Source organism: Onychostoma macrolepis, chromosome 14 (assembly GCF_012432095.1).
Source record: "Onychostoma macrolepis isolate SWU-2019 chromosome 14, ASM1243209v1, whole genome shotgun sequence".
In the NCBI taxonomy this organism is placed as follows: Eukaryota; Metazoa; Chordata; class Actinopteri; order Cypriniformes; family Cyprinidae; genus Onychostoma; species Onychostoma macrolepis.
Window position 1 is genome coordinate 17,974,829 of NC_081168.1, and position 15,680 is coordinate 17,990,508.

Sequence of the window (15,680 nt, forward strand, 5' to 3'; positions counted from 1 at the left end):
TCCCCTAGACGAGTTCAAGAACTTGCAAGTGCCTGTGGAGTAACATCTCACAGCAAGAACAGATGCACAGCTGGAGGAAACACAAGATACTCGCTGCTACTTTTGATACTGACCACCATATATATACAGTGTATATATAATACTGTATGTAAGTGTGGTTCCAAAGGGGAAAGAAAAAAACGTTTTGCCACTCTGAAATGACAATGAAAGCGCGGCTGATTGTGAAGAATAAAAAGCTTAATATCCTGAGACTTTGCTGCCCAGTGTATTTCATAGGTCGCTGTCCGCGGTGCTGAAATTCAGAATTTCAATCTGCATGATTGATTGCTCTGGCCACACCACTCGATCACAGTGAATTAGCGAATATTCCTGAATAATTTAAACAATGTTATACTGGTATAAAACAGCAGATGGCACAAGAAGCATAGAAATGGGAGTTTGATGGGAGGCTGATGTCATAGGTGTGAGAGCTACATCACTACAAGAAATCAACGATCCCCATAATGTGTTTCATCGTGTGAAATCTAATTTTACTTGATCAAAACATATGTCTACATGAAAATATGTTTCCGACACAGATCGTTCGACATAAGGAGTTATCGATAACGGAAAGTTTCAAATCACCAGCTGGGATTGGTCTTTACAAGACTTTAAACACGCTTGGACAAAATCAATTGGTCATTCGATTGCCTTTCAGAGGCAGATGTCACGATGCGCCCACTTCAGGCAGATGGACAGTGGACACGACACTCATCGTCTGCAGTTAATCCCAACAAGATATGCATGAGCAAGTCTAATGTTAACAGCATTTCGACGTGGAATTACCATACAGTTTACGGTTAGATATTCAGCCTGATTGTAACATTCAGTTCAATGTTAAGCCCCAGAAACAGAAGACGGTACGCGACCGCAAAAACATATGGATCGACTTCATCCCTCCATTTGTGTTTGGTCATGGCGAGACATATGATTGTACTTTCTCAACATTACACAATACTGCCTGTATGAACTGAGGTCTTCTCAAGTTAGATAGATAGATTACCTATTACATAGAGGCTTCATTTGTGACATTTATATTTATGTGTGATATATATACGGATTCCCTCATAGATAGATGCAGCTTGGTTGAGTGTCATATGAAACACTATGTGAAGGAAAGTCCAGCTATCACACGTCCTCTGTGAGTGCAAATGATCAAATAATACCTGACAGTACAGTATGAAGCAGATGTGCAATTTAAGCGCACTTGCCTCATCTCCTGACGATCTCAGTCACCTTTTTCATTGGCTAAGGATGCAGCATTAGTCTCAGAGCGTCACAGGCCATTACAGCCGGGGTCTGACACCCCCATGATCAATACCATGAGCTGCGTCGATCGTCTCATCCTCTCTTCCTCATTGGCTGAGCGCATCCAGAGGAAGGCCCACCTCAAGATCGTAGTGTAAAATTTCCTTCCACGATATTTCAACCTACTACGCAATTGAAGCATAAGGACAAAGAAGGTGCTTTAAAAGGTACGTTTTAATTTTTATTACATGTCCACGAGGCTCAAACGCAGTTGTTTATATCAGCATGAACAGAGATCGTGTGAAAATACTAACGATGTGCTCGTAAGGACACAAAAACCCCGTGCACTTCGATGGAAACGAGTATTCGCGAGCTTGTGTGCAAATTAAAACATTGCATACTGAATTTTGAATGCAACCTGATGATTAAACACGCAATTGTTTTATTTTATCCGTGTCGTGTCCAGCACTTCTTCAGTGTGAGGACATTGGAGAGGTGGCACCATATTGTATGGGAGAAGTGCAAAATTCATCTTCTGTTTGCGTTTAAAATGAAATTTTCTGAAACACTAAGTTAGTAATGTGTCGACACACATTGTTCTTCATTATAGCAATGCATTTGTTCTATAAAATGTTTTAAATCGACTATATAAAGCAAAAATGCATGTGCCATTTTTAATTTACACAAGCCATAAATTATGTCTCTCAGGAACCCGTATAGATGCTCAGTATAGGAAAAGCCGTTTGAGTAATAATTGATGAGTTTGGGAACATCTCGAGGACACCTCCTGCTGTTAAAGCAGAAAAAATAACGTCAGCTGATGGTGTGAATGTTCTCATCTCATTGTGTGTGCTTGTTATGGGCGTTTTATCTTCAGGGAAATTAGACTCCTTATTGTACGACTGACAGCCTGCTATTAGCACACACACACATACACACTTGCTCTCAATTGCACATTAACCCATATTTGTCATATACAGTGCAACACAAACACTGTTTTTCATTGTGCACTGCTACATAACTTGCTCTCTTGGATGCAGAGGGGCCAAGATGGATGTTTTTATGAAGGGGCTTTCTAAAGCTAAAGAAGGTATGGCAGTGGCTGCAGAGAAGACCAAGGAAGGTGTTGCGGTGGCTGCAGAGAAGACCAAGGAAGGCGTGATGTTTGTGGGTAAGGCATGGAGCGTATAATGCTCTTTTTTTTTTAATGCATGCATATCACGAATCAAGCGTGAGCTCAGTGGGAGTGGGAGGGACCATGAAGCTCAGAGCCTGAGGGCCAGGAGGGGGTTGCTATCTGTTTCACTGTCGCTTCTCAGAGCATTGCTATAGGTTCAGCCACTATTGTGTAATTTTGTGATTGGTTGGGATATTGGGTGGGGCTTTCCAGGCCTCTTACGTCTACTAGGTCCTATTGAATTTTTTTTCTTAAAGAACCATATAGAGCCACATTTCTTGTGTATGTTGTGGATATTTTTGGACATGTTCACATCTCTAAGGTCTCTAAGGACCATTAGAATTATTTTAAACAACATTAGATACAATTTTTAGAATGATGATTTTTATAAATACAGTTTGGCCTCATATTAAGACTAAACACAATAAAATTCATTCTAATTCTTTTTATAAATTATTTGTGGAAGGCACTCTACAAATAAATTTGAAATTTAATTGAAATATCTTCAAATATTTCAATAATTTATTTTGGTTTATTTAATTTTATTTAAATATGTTGTCTTTTAGACATAACACTTACCTTTCTCAAACAATATAAACGGAGGTTTATGCATTAAAATATATAGCTGCATTTTTTATTTAAAAAGGTTGTCCTTTCCAAGAGTATCATCATATTTGGGGTCCTTAGCAATCAAACATTTACATGGAAAAATATAACTTTTGCTTATTATCTGATATTAATGTCTTACCTAAAATCTTGATGTTGAATATAATAAAGGTTAATGTTAAAGTAAATGTTAAACCCCTGGTTAATTCTGTAATGAGGTTATAATGATATTACTCAAGTGATTTCTACAAAAATATAGAAGCATATAAAATTATAGAAACAAACTTTTTAGCAATAGGGTATATCCTAAAATATTTTGAAATTTTGAAATTAGATATTTATTTTCCAATATAGTTAATTAAATAGTGATTATAGAAGTTAATGTAAAATGTTGCCAAGAAAATCTTTTTATATCAAGGGTCCTTGGGATGGAAAGTTGTCAAAAGTTTGCAAACCCCACATGGTTTGTTGTGCACACTAGATCACTCATCTTTTCAATATTTCTCACAACGAACGCTGTGACAGTCCTGTTTGCATACTCATTTCAGTGGTTGTCATCACTCTTTAGCACACAACCTCCTGAAATGGGCTCTTTAATCATCAATGGATTTTACATCTGGAAAATTAAAAGCACTCATGATACTGGACTGATATTGATTCTAGTATAGCATAAACTGTACAGAGAAAATCCATTTCATGTAATCTGATCTTATAAGGGGATTCTTAATGTACACGCTAATTTGAGAGTGAAATAACACCATGTGAGATGGTTGACTTCTGGAGCCGGTCCAGCATCTCTCCGATCTCCTACCGGGTTGGAAAAAAGCCTTACGGGCCACATGTCACACAATTCCATGAGCTCATATACCTCTATACGAACAGCGCCCGTGAAAAAGGGCTCTCCGTATAAAAAAACAGACGGGAGTGACAATCCAATCCTTTTATTGAATAGCATATAGACCTGAAAGAAAGGAAAACTGTCTTTCCATGCATGTCTGAAATGATTCTAGCTTGCTCATCTTGTTGCTGTGTGCTTTGATCAGTAAGACGAGACGTTGATCTAGTCTGTTGACCTGCTGTAATTGGAGACTGAGAGGGCATTTGTGTTTAAGTGCCCAGTGCAAACACTCATTCATACTCCTCTGTTTTGATGTTGGGATGAATGAATAATAGAATCCCTTCACATAAAAACCTCACATCTGTGCCACCAGCGTCCCAGAGAGAGACAGTTAACCCAGATACCTCAAGCCCATCTGCGGTTGCTTTGCAGATCGTCTTGTCCAATTGCCGTCATTTCCTTTGCGGTGAACACAAGGTTTCACTTACATCGGACAACCGGGGTGACCTGGGACGCCATGCTTGAACGGGCTTATGGGAGTGTGTGTTAGTGCGTGGAGGAGGGGTGATGGGTAGCTGATAGGTTCTTGTTCCACCTTGGACAGCAGCTGCGAGATCTCACACTCTCTCACGCACATGCGCCACCAACCCATCTGAGGATAGATTGAAGAGGAAGAGGCTTCTGCTAATGTCACACTGGCTCGTTTTGTCCCACTGCTATTATGCTTCTCTAATTTCCTGTCCGTTTCACATTTATTTCCTGACTGGCTTATCATCCTCATATCGAGCTGTATATTCCCTGCTGTATATTTAGTGGTTATTGGTTAATGTTTATTATGCCCCCACACCATCTTACTATAAAAAAAAATCTTAAACAAAAATCTTATATATATATATATATATATATATATGAGACACATACATCTTGTTTATTTTTACTATTAATGAATAATGTTTTATATTATGTTTTAAATTGAAAATGTGATGCAATACTGCATTTTTCAGTTTGCTGTTTGTGCAAAGAGGAATGCAAAAATAATATTTGTTTGGGGTCAGTAAGCTTTTTTTTTTTTTTTTTAGTTTTTTCAAAAGAAGGCTGCATTTGTTTGATCAAAATTACAATAAAAACAGTAATCTTGATAAAACATTTACAAAAATCAATACAATTTGAATGAATATTTTCGGTTTTAATATATTTAAAAATGTAATTTATTCCTGTGGTGACAAAGCTGAAATTTTCAGCATCATTACTCCAGTGTCACATGATCTTTCAGAAATCATTCTAATATGCCATTTTGAAGTTCAAATAACATACATTATTATAACAGTTGTAAACAGCTGATCAATATTTTTGTGGAAGCTGCTGCATTCTTTTCATTATTCTTTAATCAATAGAAAGGTCAAAAGAACAGCATTATTTTAAATATAAATATTTTCTAACAATGTAAATTGTCTTTTCTTTTACTAACTGTTACTCTTGCTGTGATAAATTTAATGCATACTTGCTAAAGAAAAAGTATTAATTTATTTTTAAAATGTGTACTGTATATATTCTGCATTCCAAACCCATTCCAAAAAAAAACATAAAATAGAACTAACACGATATTAGCAACATAATGGGGATGGGAGGAGTCTTGAGTCTTGAAGCTCTTGGCAACAACATTTCAGAAAAATGTAGTAAAATTAGTCCTGATAAAGCACTTACAATCTGCCCTTTTTATCTAAAATGATACTTCTGTTACACTGTGCATTCATGAGCAAGTCTTTCCCATTTTAAGAAGCAAATTTGTTATAATGACTCAAGTGCTGTAGATGAAACACATCAGCTCTAATGAGTCACGGGTGAATGACTCTAGTTAATACATCTTTTTGCTCAAGAGTAATTTCTCCTTTCTCTTGTATGAATCATACTCAGACACAGAGTGCTATTTGCCATCACAGTATATGGTAACTCCTTTCCTAGGAAGTGTTTCTGAGCTGTAGTTCACTCAAGCAGGGCAGTTAAGGTGACAGGTCTGAGATACAGGTTCTATTAGCTCTAATGATTTTTCAGTGAACCTTTAAATGAAGCTACTCTGGGAGTTCCAGGCTTGTATTTCACATTGTCTTTCTACTCATTACCTGTCTGTATCATGTACCTACTTTCAACCTTATCGCAGAACCTTCAGAGGGGCTAATTTAATGTGTGTTTCCGTATTGTTATGGGCTGTGTAAGTTTTTTTACAATATTCTTTTGTGTGCTTGCAGGCAACAAGACCAAAGATAGTGTTGCAACAGGTAAGGTGATTCTGCAAATTGTTCTTTAGTCTTTAGTCTTGTAAATAATGAATATGTCTCATTTAATGTGTTCAAAGGGCATGGCTTACAGCCAGTAAGTGGAACCGAGACAAATAGTTCTGTGCCTAGGTGATATTTCAGAAGGTTATTTGTCTAGGGCAGATGGAAAACTAGAAAAGTCAGAATGTTTTTCAGTATGATTAACTGTTGGCCTCTAGCTTGAGCCAGGGTTATTAAAGAAAATAAAACATAAAATAAACCCATAAAAAAAAAAAAATAATAAATAAAAAAAACACATTTTATTACTTGGAAAAATAAAATAAAATCTTAACTGGAAATGAAAACTTAAACTTATTTTAGTTCAGCTAGTTGCCAAGGTGTCATTTTTTTTATTTTAGTTTAGTTTAAATTTAAGTACTAAAATAAGAAAAAATAAATTTTATTAAAAACCGATAAGAACTACATAGGCATATTTAAAACAAAAACTTTTATAAAAAATTACAAAACACAACAAAATTACTAAAACGTTAACTACATTTTAAATGGAAACAGAAAATATAAAAAATCTAATTTAGAATTTTAACAAAAACTTTAATATTATACTAATGTACAGTGTATACTGTATATAATGCATTATAAAGTGATTCCTAATTAATGCCTACTAATGTATGTTCTTAATTTTAAGCAGTTATATTGTACATTATATTAATATAAAACACATGATCAACAACAAATTTCATGAATAAAATTTGTATAATAATAATTGTTACTATTATTATATCTGTGATTCTGATTTTTTATGAAATAATAGTTGTAAAAACTATAATAATATAATTATATTTTTATATTATGTAATATGTCTTTTTCATATGTAGTACATTCACAGCAAGGTTTAATCATAACTAAATTGATGACAGTATTTAATACAAATGGCCATTTATTGATCTAATCTAATCTGAGCCAGTTGATTTTGTCATAATAATATCGCCATAAACTGATTTTATTCAATAAAATAAAATCCAATAACGTTTAATGTGTTGCACTGACAATAGCCTCAGATAATTTCCCAATTTTTTTCTTGTGTTGCCAAATAAATATTGAATTTCTGACTTAGAGTGATGTGTCTCTGTTGAAAATGGGTTGTGTCTGTGTTTAAAAACGTGCTGTGTTTCATCATTGGTCAGTGGCTGAGAAGACAAAGGAGCAGGCCTCTCAGCTGGGAGGAGCTGTGATGTCTGGAGCCGGAAACATCGCTGCTGCCACCGGCCTGGTGAAGAAAGACGAGTTCCCCAGTGACATGAATGTATGTTTTTGTCATTATTATTACATATTATTATATACCATTTTATCTTTTAAAAAGTCGATTGTAAAAATGTGCAGTTGTTATTTAGCTATTTCTATCTTATCAAACTCTTAAAAATGATTTTTGATGTAGTCAGTTTGATTCTATCATAATACAGGTGCATCTCAATAAATTAGAATGTCGTGGAAAAGTTCATTTATTTCAGTAATTCAACTCAAATTGTGAAACTCGTGTATTAAATAAATTCAATGCACACAAACTGAAGTAGTTTAAGTCTTTGGTTCTTTTAATTGTGATGATTTTGGCTCACATTTAACAAAAACCCACCAATTCACTCAACAAATTAGAATACTTCATAAGACCAATAAAAAAAACATGTTTAGTGAATTGTTGGCCTTCTGGAAAGTGTGTTCATTTACTGTATATGTACTCAATACTTGGTAGGGGCTCCTTTTGCTTTAATTAGTGCCTCAATTCGGCGTGGCATGGAGGTGATCGGTTTGTGGCACTGCTGAGGTGGTATGGAAGCCCAGGTTTCTTTGACAGTGGCCTTCAGCTCATCTGCATTTTTTGGTCTCTTGTTTCTCATTTTCCTCTTGATAATACCCCATAGATTCTCTATGGGGTTCAGGTCTGGCGAGTTTGCTGGCCAGTCAAGCACACCAACACCATGGTCATTTAACCAACTTCTGGTGCTTTTGACAGTGTGGGCAGGTGCCAAATCCTGCTGGAAAATGAAATCAGCATCTTTAAAAAGCTGGTCAGCAGAAGGAAGCATGAAGTGCTTCAAAATTTCTTGGTAAACGGGTGCAGTGACTTTGGTTTTCAAAAACACAATGGACCAACACCAGCAGATGACATTGCACCCCAAATCATCACAGACTGTGGAAACTTAACACTGGACTTCGAGCAACTTGGGCTATGAGCATCTCCACCCTTCCTCCAGACTCTAGGACCTTGGTTTCCAAATGAAATACAAAACTTGCTCTCATTTGAAAAGAGGACTTTGGACCACTGGGCAACAGTCCAGTTCTTCTTCTCCTTAGCCCAGGTAAGACGCCTCTGACGTTGTCTGTGGTTCAGGAATGGCTTAACAAGAGGAATACGACAACTGTAGCCAAATTCCTTGACACGTCTGTGTGTGGTGGCTCTTGATGCCTTGACCCCAGCCTCAGTCCATTCCTTGTGAAGTTCACCCAAATTCTTGAATCGATTTTGCTTGACAATCCTCATAAGGCTGCGGTTCTCTCGGTTGGTTGTGCATCTTTTTCTTCCACACTTTTTCCTTCCACTCAACTTTCTGTTAACATGCTTGGATACAGCACTCTGTGAACAGCCAGCTTCTTTGGCAATGAATGTTTGTGGCTTACCCTCCTTGTGAAGGGTGTCAATGATTGTCTTCTGGACAACGGTCAGATCAGCAGTCTTCCCCATGATTGTGTAGCCTAGTGAACCAAACTGAGAGACCATTTTGAAGGCTCAGGAAACCTTTGCAGGTGTTTTGAGTTGATTAGCTGATTGGCATGTCACCATATTCTAATTTGCTGAGATAGTGAATTGGTGGGTTTTTGTTAAATGTGAGCCAAAATCATCACAATTAAAAGAACCAAAGACTTAAACTACTTCAGTCTGTGTGCATTGAATTTATTTAATACATGAGTTTCACAATTTGAGTTGAATTACTGAAATAAATGAACTTTTCCATGACATTCTAATTTATTGAGATGCACCTGTATTTTTTGACTTGATATTTTAGGTTACCTGACAAAACATTTTTAACATTGAAACACATTTGACTTATTAATAGGATAGAAAATGTAGTGAATGCTACACAATTAAAAAAAGATTCTTTGAAGTTGTACACAAAACAACAATTATTGAAGTATGTTTTACAAAAAACAATTTCAGTCTTTCGACTTAAGAATTTCATATTTAATTCTATGTTACTTGCTGTTCATTTGAGTGAAAATTGTTTCAAAGACATGACCATCAGACATGGTTATGGATTATTCCATGAGAAATACATGATACTAGAAAAATAATAAAGTCTCAGTGACTAGATGAATATCAGAGGGCTGTACACCTCATACACTCACCTTCACCTCATAAGTCATGACACATAACAGAGGGCTGCTCATCCCACGGGGAATATCGTGTCTTACTTTGTGCTTCTGTCCTGCTGAGCCCCCTCTGTCAACCCCCCTTTCTCTCTCGCTCTCGCTCTCTCTCCCTCTCTCTCTCTTTCTCTCTCTCTCTCGACCTTGCCCAAGGTCACTTAGCACAGTACTTTAAAAATGCACTATGGGAGGAGAAGTCAGCCAGTTTTCAAACTTAGGCAGATCTGCTTCAGTTTAAACAAACTGTTGATTTCAGAGTGCTCTGGGTTTTGAGCAATAGTGGTGTTCATGACAGATTTACATGTGTGGTCTTCCACGGATTTTCCCCACCGGGCTTAAAAATGAGTCTCGTCCTTTGTGGTGACTCAGTAATCTCATAAATCACTTAGAGGGAAAATCAGTGTAAGAAGCTTGCAGCATATGTGCTTGTGGTGTTTACAGTTATGTGTGTGTATGAAGCCTGCTGGAGCCGAAGAATAAAAACACAATGCCACTGTCATCGATTTTAAAGCTCTAGTGCTTCGGCTAAGCCGTCATCATCCAAATGATTTGGAGTGCAGCTATTGTCATAAGGAAAATTTGTGATGGCTGGTTTAAGTGTGTAGTTTAGCGGTTTTGAAACGTGAAAGTGTGTGGGTGGTCAGTGCTAACTGGACTGAGCCATTTGTGTGTGTGTGTGTGTGTGTATGTGTTGTTGTACTAGATTAGAACAGTCTAGTCTGATTGTGGGTCGTTCTCAGGAAACGTTCTCATTGCCACTTGTGCTTTGTGTGTCTTACTACTGATCTAATTAACAAATACAGACTTTATGAGATTAAACAGTTTATCATGTAATTCAAAATAACTTCAACTAAAGCATTCATTTTATTTTTAAACAAAATTTAAATATATATGTTTTTCATCTGAATATAGCAATGGTAAAACATTTTTGAATATAAATATCAATATTTAAAAATAATAACATTTAAAAATATAGTATTTTTAGCTTGTGTTTACTTTAAAAGTGTTTTATGCATTTATCAGTTACACTTTATTTCAAGGTGTCCTTGTTACAGTGCAATTATACATTTAAGTACTGAGTAATATTAACTAATTACATGTACTTAAGTATATATATATATATATATATATATATATATATATATGATTAGGGTTAGGATTAGGGTTTGGCTTAGGATTACTTGCATGTAATTGCGCATAATTAAGTGTTATTATAATAGTAAGTACATGTAACATGTAACAAGGACACCTTAAAATAAAGTGTTACCCATTTATCTCATAATGTCTCAAAATAATATCAAATAATACAAAACATAGTAATAAAGACTGTAAAAAGAAACATCTCTGCTTGAACCAATTGGTCAAAAAATTATGATGTCACTTTTAAATATGTCTGAAAGATCAATGTAATATTTTTTAAGGGGGTAATGTCTCAGATGTGATATAGAAATAGGAAATAACTACTCAGAATTTTTGAAGATGTCTATAATGTAGGGTTCAGCAGTAATCTCTTTCAAATGAAGGTATAAAACAAGTCTAAAATGTTTTAGTATTAATGGCACTGTTCCAATGTAGCTTGATTGACATGAATGGTTTGACAGGCTGTTGTGATATTAGAACTGTATATTGCTTGAATATGACCTAATTGACTGTGATAGCTCAGTTTAAAAATAAACCTTCCAGTGACCCAGAACTGTAAAGAAAATCTATCTACTGTATGTAGGTAATGAGAGTCTCTCTCTCTCTCTCTCACACTCTTTCTCACTCTGGCAAGACATAAATGGAGTTTGATGAAACATTTATTAGGTACATATGAAGTTGTTGCATGTATACTAAAGCACATTAGCAGTCTGTACCACTGATATATTGCACATAGCGTAAATGTCACAGAAAAGTGCTTATATTTAGTCTCTGTCTGTGACAATGCTTTAAAAAGAAATCAATCATGTCAGTATAATTCATGTCAGTGTTTTAAATTGCCTTTGCATGACCAAATCTTTTGTTATTGTTGGATTTTGAAGACATGATGCACTTTCACATGTGTGTTCACAGCCTGAGTTTGGTCAAGAAGCCACCGAGGAGCCAATGGGAGAAGGTCTCATGGACCCTGAGGGACAGACATATGACAACAATCAGCAGGTAAGAACATCAGCGCTCACAGGAGCACACAACTCTACCTGACACACACATCAGACATGGCCACAAGTCCAAGTCGAGTTTCAGATCCACTTTTAATAGTTTTCTGGGTAACACTTTAGTACAGGGACCAATTCTCACTATTGCATGCATATTAATAACATATTGGCTATTTATTTGTACTTATAAAGCACAGATTCTGCATGATCATATTGTACATTCCTAATCCTGCCCAATACCTAAACTTAACAACCACCTTACTAAATATTAATAAGCAGCAAATTAGGAGTTTATTGAGTCAGAAGTCTTAGTTAATAGTGAAAATTGGACCTTAAAATAAAGTGTGACTATTTCCGGTATGCTGAAGTGTAGTTTTATGAACCAGTAGCGTTCTATTAATTGTTATTGATTATTAAATAAATATTATATTAAATATAATACATTTAATATAAGTCGGCAAGGGAAGAGCCTGTAACACAAACTGCTTTTATTTATTATTTATTTTTATTTTATTTATTTATTTTTTCCCCAATACTTTAATTCAGTAGGGATGCATCAACTTGATCAAAAGTGACATTAAAGTCAATTATAATGTAACAATGTAATGTAAATTACATTTTAAAATATATTAAAATATTTTAAGTTATAACAATATTGTTTTAAATTCTAATAATATTTCTTAGTATTACTGTTTTTATGTATTTTTGATCAAATAGATGGTGTTAGTAAGCACAAGAAACTTCTTTCAAGATGTTCTTTGAAAATTAATTTTTTTTCTTTATTAGGTTTATTAGGTATTTTAACAATGTTGCGATATATAAAATCTAAATGCCCTTCAGGGTGATAATCAATTTTTATTTTACGATAATACCCAGCTATTTGTACATTAAACCTTACATAATTGTGTGTGTGTTGATCCAGGGTTATAATACTAATGATTCTTCACCGAATTATGTATCTAATTTAACCCCAGACATTTATTATTAACACATGAATTTCTCAAACGTGCCATTGGTGCACACAGATATGGTGGGATTCCCTGTGTGACATCTTTTCTGCTTCCTCACGTTCCTCTATTCCTCCCTCCCCCTCCTTCTGTTTGCTTCTTCCCTCTCATTACCTTACTGCCATGCTGATTATGCCTGCATGGGAGTGGTGGTGACGTCAAATGCCCTGTTGCATTGTGGGTAGTTTTGGAGGCTCCCCCTGCCCTGTTGAGGAGATGAGCTCTTCCAGTAGATGCTCTCTCTCTCACACAGGGAAACCGGGACCATCATATAATGATACTGACATTTAAGATGTAGGGTATCCTCAGATTCAGATCTTCAGACCTTACTAATATAGCTCCAGCATGATGTGCAATTATATTCATTAAATAAATCAGATGCTTATGCTCTGAAAGCATCAGCTGCCACCTGCTGGGGAAAATGAGGCACTGCAACAGACCTCAAACAGAACCAATACAGTAGGAAAAGCATCACGATGAGATGTAGTTAATCGTCATATTCGGATTAAATTGACTTTATGTGTGGGATCCTATTGTATATTGTGTAAAAATAATAGTAATCATTTTAAAGATAACATTTTGTCTTAATATGTTTCTCTGGGCTAATCAAAAGCTAAAGGTTTGCGTACAGTGTGTTTGGGTTCAGTTTAACTCAAAAAGTACACTGTAGAAAAATACAAACAAAAATGGTGTGTATACCAAAACAATAAAAAAACTATGTGGGGAAAAAGTCTGCCTTTTTTGTTTTTGTTTTATAAGCAGTAGAACATTTTAATGAAGGCAAAAATAAATAAATATATAAATAATAATAATTTCTAATCTTATAAAAAAATATATATATATGTTAAATATTTATGTCAGGTTTTCATATTAAAAAGTGTGCCTTTAAGCTAAGAATTGTATTTAAAAAAATTGTATAGGAAAAAAAAGGAATTGAGTAATTATTTGAATTTTATATATATATATATGTGTGTGTGTATATATATATATATATATATGTGTGTGTGTGTGTGTCTGTGTGTTATTTATCTGGACAGTCTTACATGTAGATTTTACAAAAAAAAGAAAAGAAAAACATCACAAAAACAAATCATTTCAGATCATTTTCTTCTCATTTTTAACATATTTAATTTTTCTGTTTCTGCTCACAGGACAACCAAGATTATGAGCCAGAGGCATAAACATCACATTCCAAGTCCAAGTCCAGCCAGCAGCACAAAAAGTTTATATCAATAACAAGTACAAATCCTAAACACAATAAACCCTGTTGCAAAAAAAACAAAACAAAAAAAGTGCAAAAAAAAATAAAAATACTGAAAAACATAAATATCTATTCCAGTTAATCCTGCCGAGAAATGTTCTTCCTATCAGATATATACTTTTATTATGATCTATTGTAAATGTCATGTTCTGACGGTAACGTGTTGGATGTAGCTCTATGCTGACTGCCGGAGGGCGCTCTGTCTCGTTTCCTTGCCTCCCTCCCAATGAAACGAGACCTGCCCTTCCTATTGTGACTCTTTGTACTTGTGTACCTGCATTTCTATTTGTGTAATAGATGTTTCAGATCTTCCAATGACATATTGGGGGATAAAATATCTTTGGGTAAATATGATATTATATATAACTGTGTGCAATGCCTGTTTGTGGGATTTTACTTTCATTTTTAATTTAATATTGAAGCAAACTATTTATTTAATGTTTTCAAAGTAAGAGTTTTATACGTTGTAACTTTATAGTTGCTTGTGATATCATTCCAGTGGATTGTTTGTTAGAATTGGGCAATTTGTATATGTGTGTATGTATGCGTTTGTGTACTGGAGATTTTAAAGTTAGTGTAAATGTGTCTTGAAATGTTTATGGATGTCAGGTCAACATGTGCTTTACAATGCTGGAAATGTCAATATTAAGGTTTCTGTGTCATTCAAGACAAGTGAATCCTCTGTAAATAAAGAAAACAAACAAAAAGTCTCCATGTGTAGTCCTCTTTTTCTTTCTTTCCCTAAAAGTAAAGTCTATGCAACACTATTATGTACTATTTACACAAACACGTAAGAACATGTCAAAACAAGTGCTTATAATAATTATCTACCACTGTTTTGTTATGCAATACAATACAAAGACACACATCTTGTTTAAATGTGTCCATCCTTTGGCATCCAGACAAATATTACGAGCAGAGAAACCAGCGGAGGGAGTGACGTCCTCCCTCCAGTCTCTTATCAACAGGATGTCTGGCTGTCTCCAGAACAGAACACAGTGCTCTACAGACATGCTGAGCACAGCAGAATGAGTGCAGTGCCGTGGCTCAATAGCTGGCATACCTGCATAAGCCGGGCACCATTGATGGATTAGCATGTGCAGTCACAGGGGAATGTGGTGCCCTCCGGCAGCAGAGGGTATTTAAGGACCCCCGCTGGCAGCGTCCAGCTTACGCCGGGCCGGTAGGACTGTGGGTGTATGTGCTCAGTATCATGGCTTCCTTTAAGAAGTCTCTGGAGGGGCTGAAGGACACAACACAGTCAGCCACTAAAGGCGTCACTGACAGTGCAGGTACTAATGGTTACACACTGCTCATCTGGGCTTGCATTTGTATATTTGGAAAATATTTTGAAGGAATAGCCTTACTTTACCTCATATGTGTTTTATTATTGTGCCATGGACTGATTTGAAAGAACTTTGTCCAACAAAATGTTTTAATTTATTTTAACATTAAATACACTTCATCATTTTATCTTATATTTTTGGATGTTTTTTTATGATTATTTATTTATTTTAAAATAATATTTATTATTATTACTATTTATTTTTGGCTGGTTAATACTTGGTTTTAAAATTTTACATAGACAAAATAGATGCTGTCTTTTTTTTAAAGATTGTATTTCTTTTCAAATTTCCGTCAAATTAAATTAAGTAAATGATGATAATTTAGTA

The 15,680-nt window shown here is 35.2% G+C and overlaps 1 protein-coding gene across 1 annotated transcript; it reads left to right on the forward strand.

Moving 5' to 3' along the window:
* The first annotated feature begins 1,325 nt into the window (after window positions 1-1,325).
* sncb (synuclein, beta) lies at window positions 1,326-14,717 on the forward strand. The gene is made up of 6 exons (XM_058797125.1): window positions 1,326-1,514; window positions 2,328-2,458; window positions 6,155-6,184; window positions 7,369-7,487; window positions 11,657-11,743; window positions 13,898-14,717. The coding sequence occupies exons 2-6, from the start codon at window positions 2,338-2,340 to the stop codon at window positions 13,925-13,927; spliced, it is 387 nt and encodes a 128-aa protein (XP_058653108.1). The 5' UTR covers window positions 1,326-1,514; window positions 2,328-2,337; the 3' UTR covers window positions 13,928-14,717.
* The last annotated feature ends 963 nt before the right edge of the window (window positions 14,718-15,680 follow it).

Coding starts and splice junctions, on each gene's coding strand:
- sncb (XM_058797125.1), top strand. CDS start 2,338: ATGGATGTTTTTATGAAGGGGCTTTCTAAAGCTAAAGAAGGTATGGCA. Junction 6,185..7,368: donor CAAAGATAGTGTTGCAACAG/GTAAGGTGATTC, acceptor ATCATTGGTCAG/TGGCTGAGAAGACAAAGGAG. Junction 11,744..13,897: donor CATATGACAACAATCAGCAG/GTAAGAACATCA, acceptor TTCTGCTCACAG/GACAACCAAGATTATGAGCC.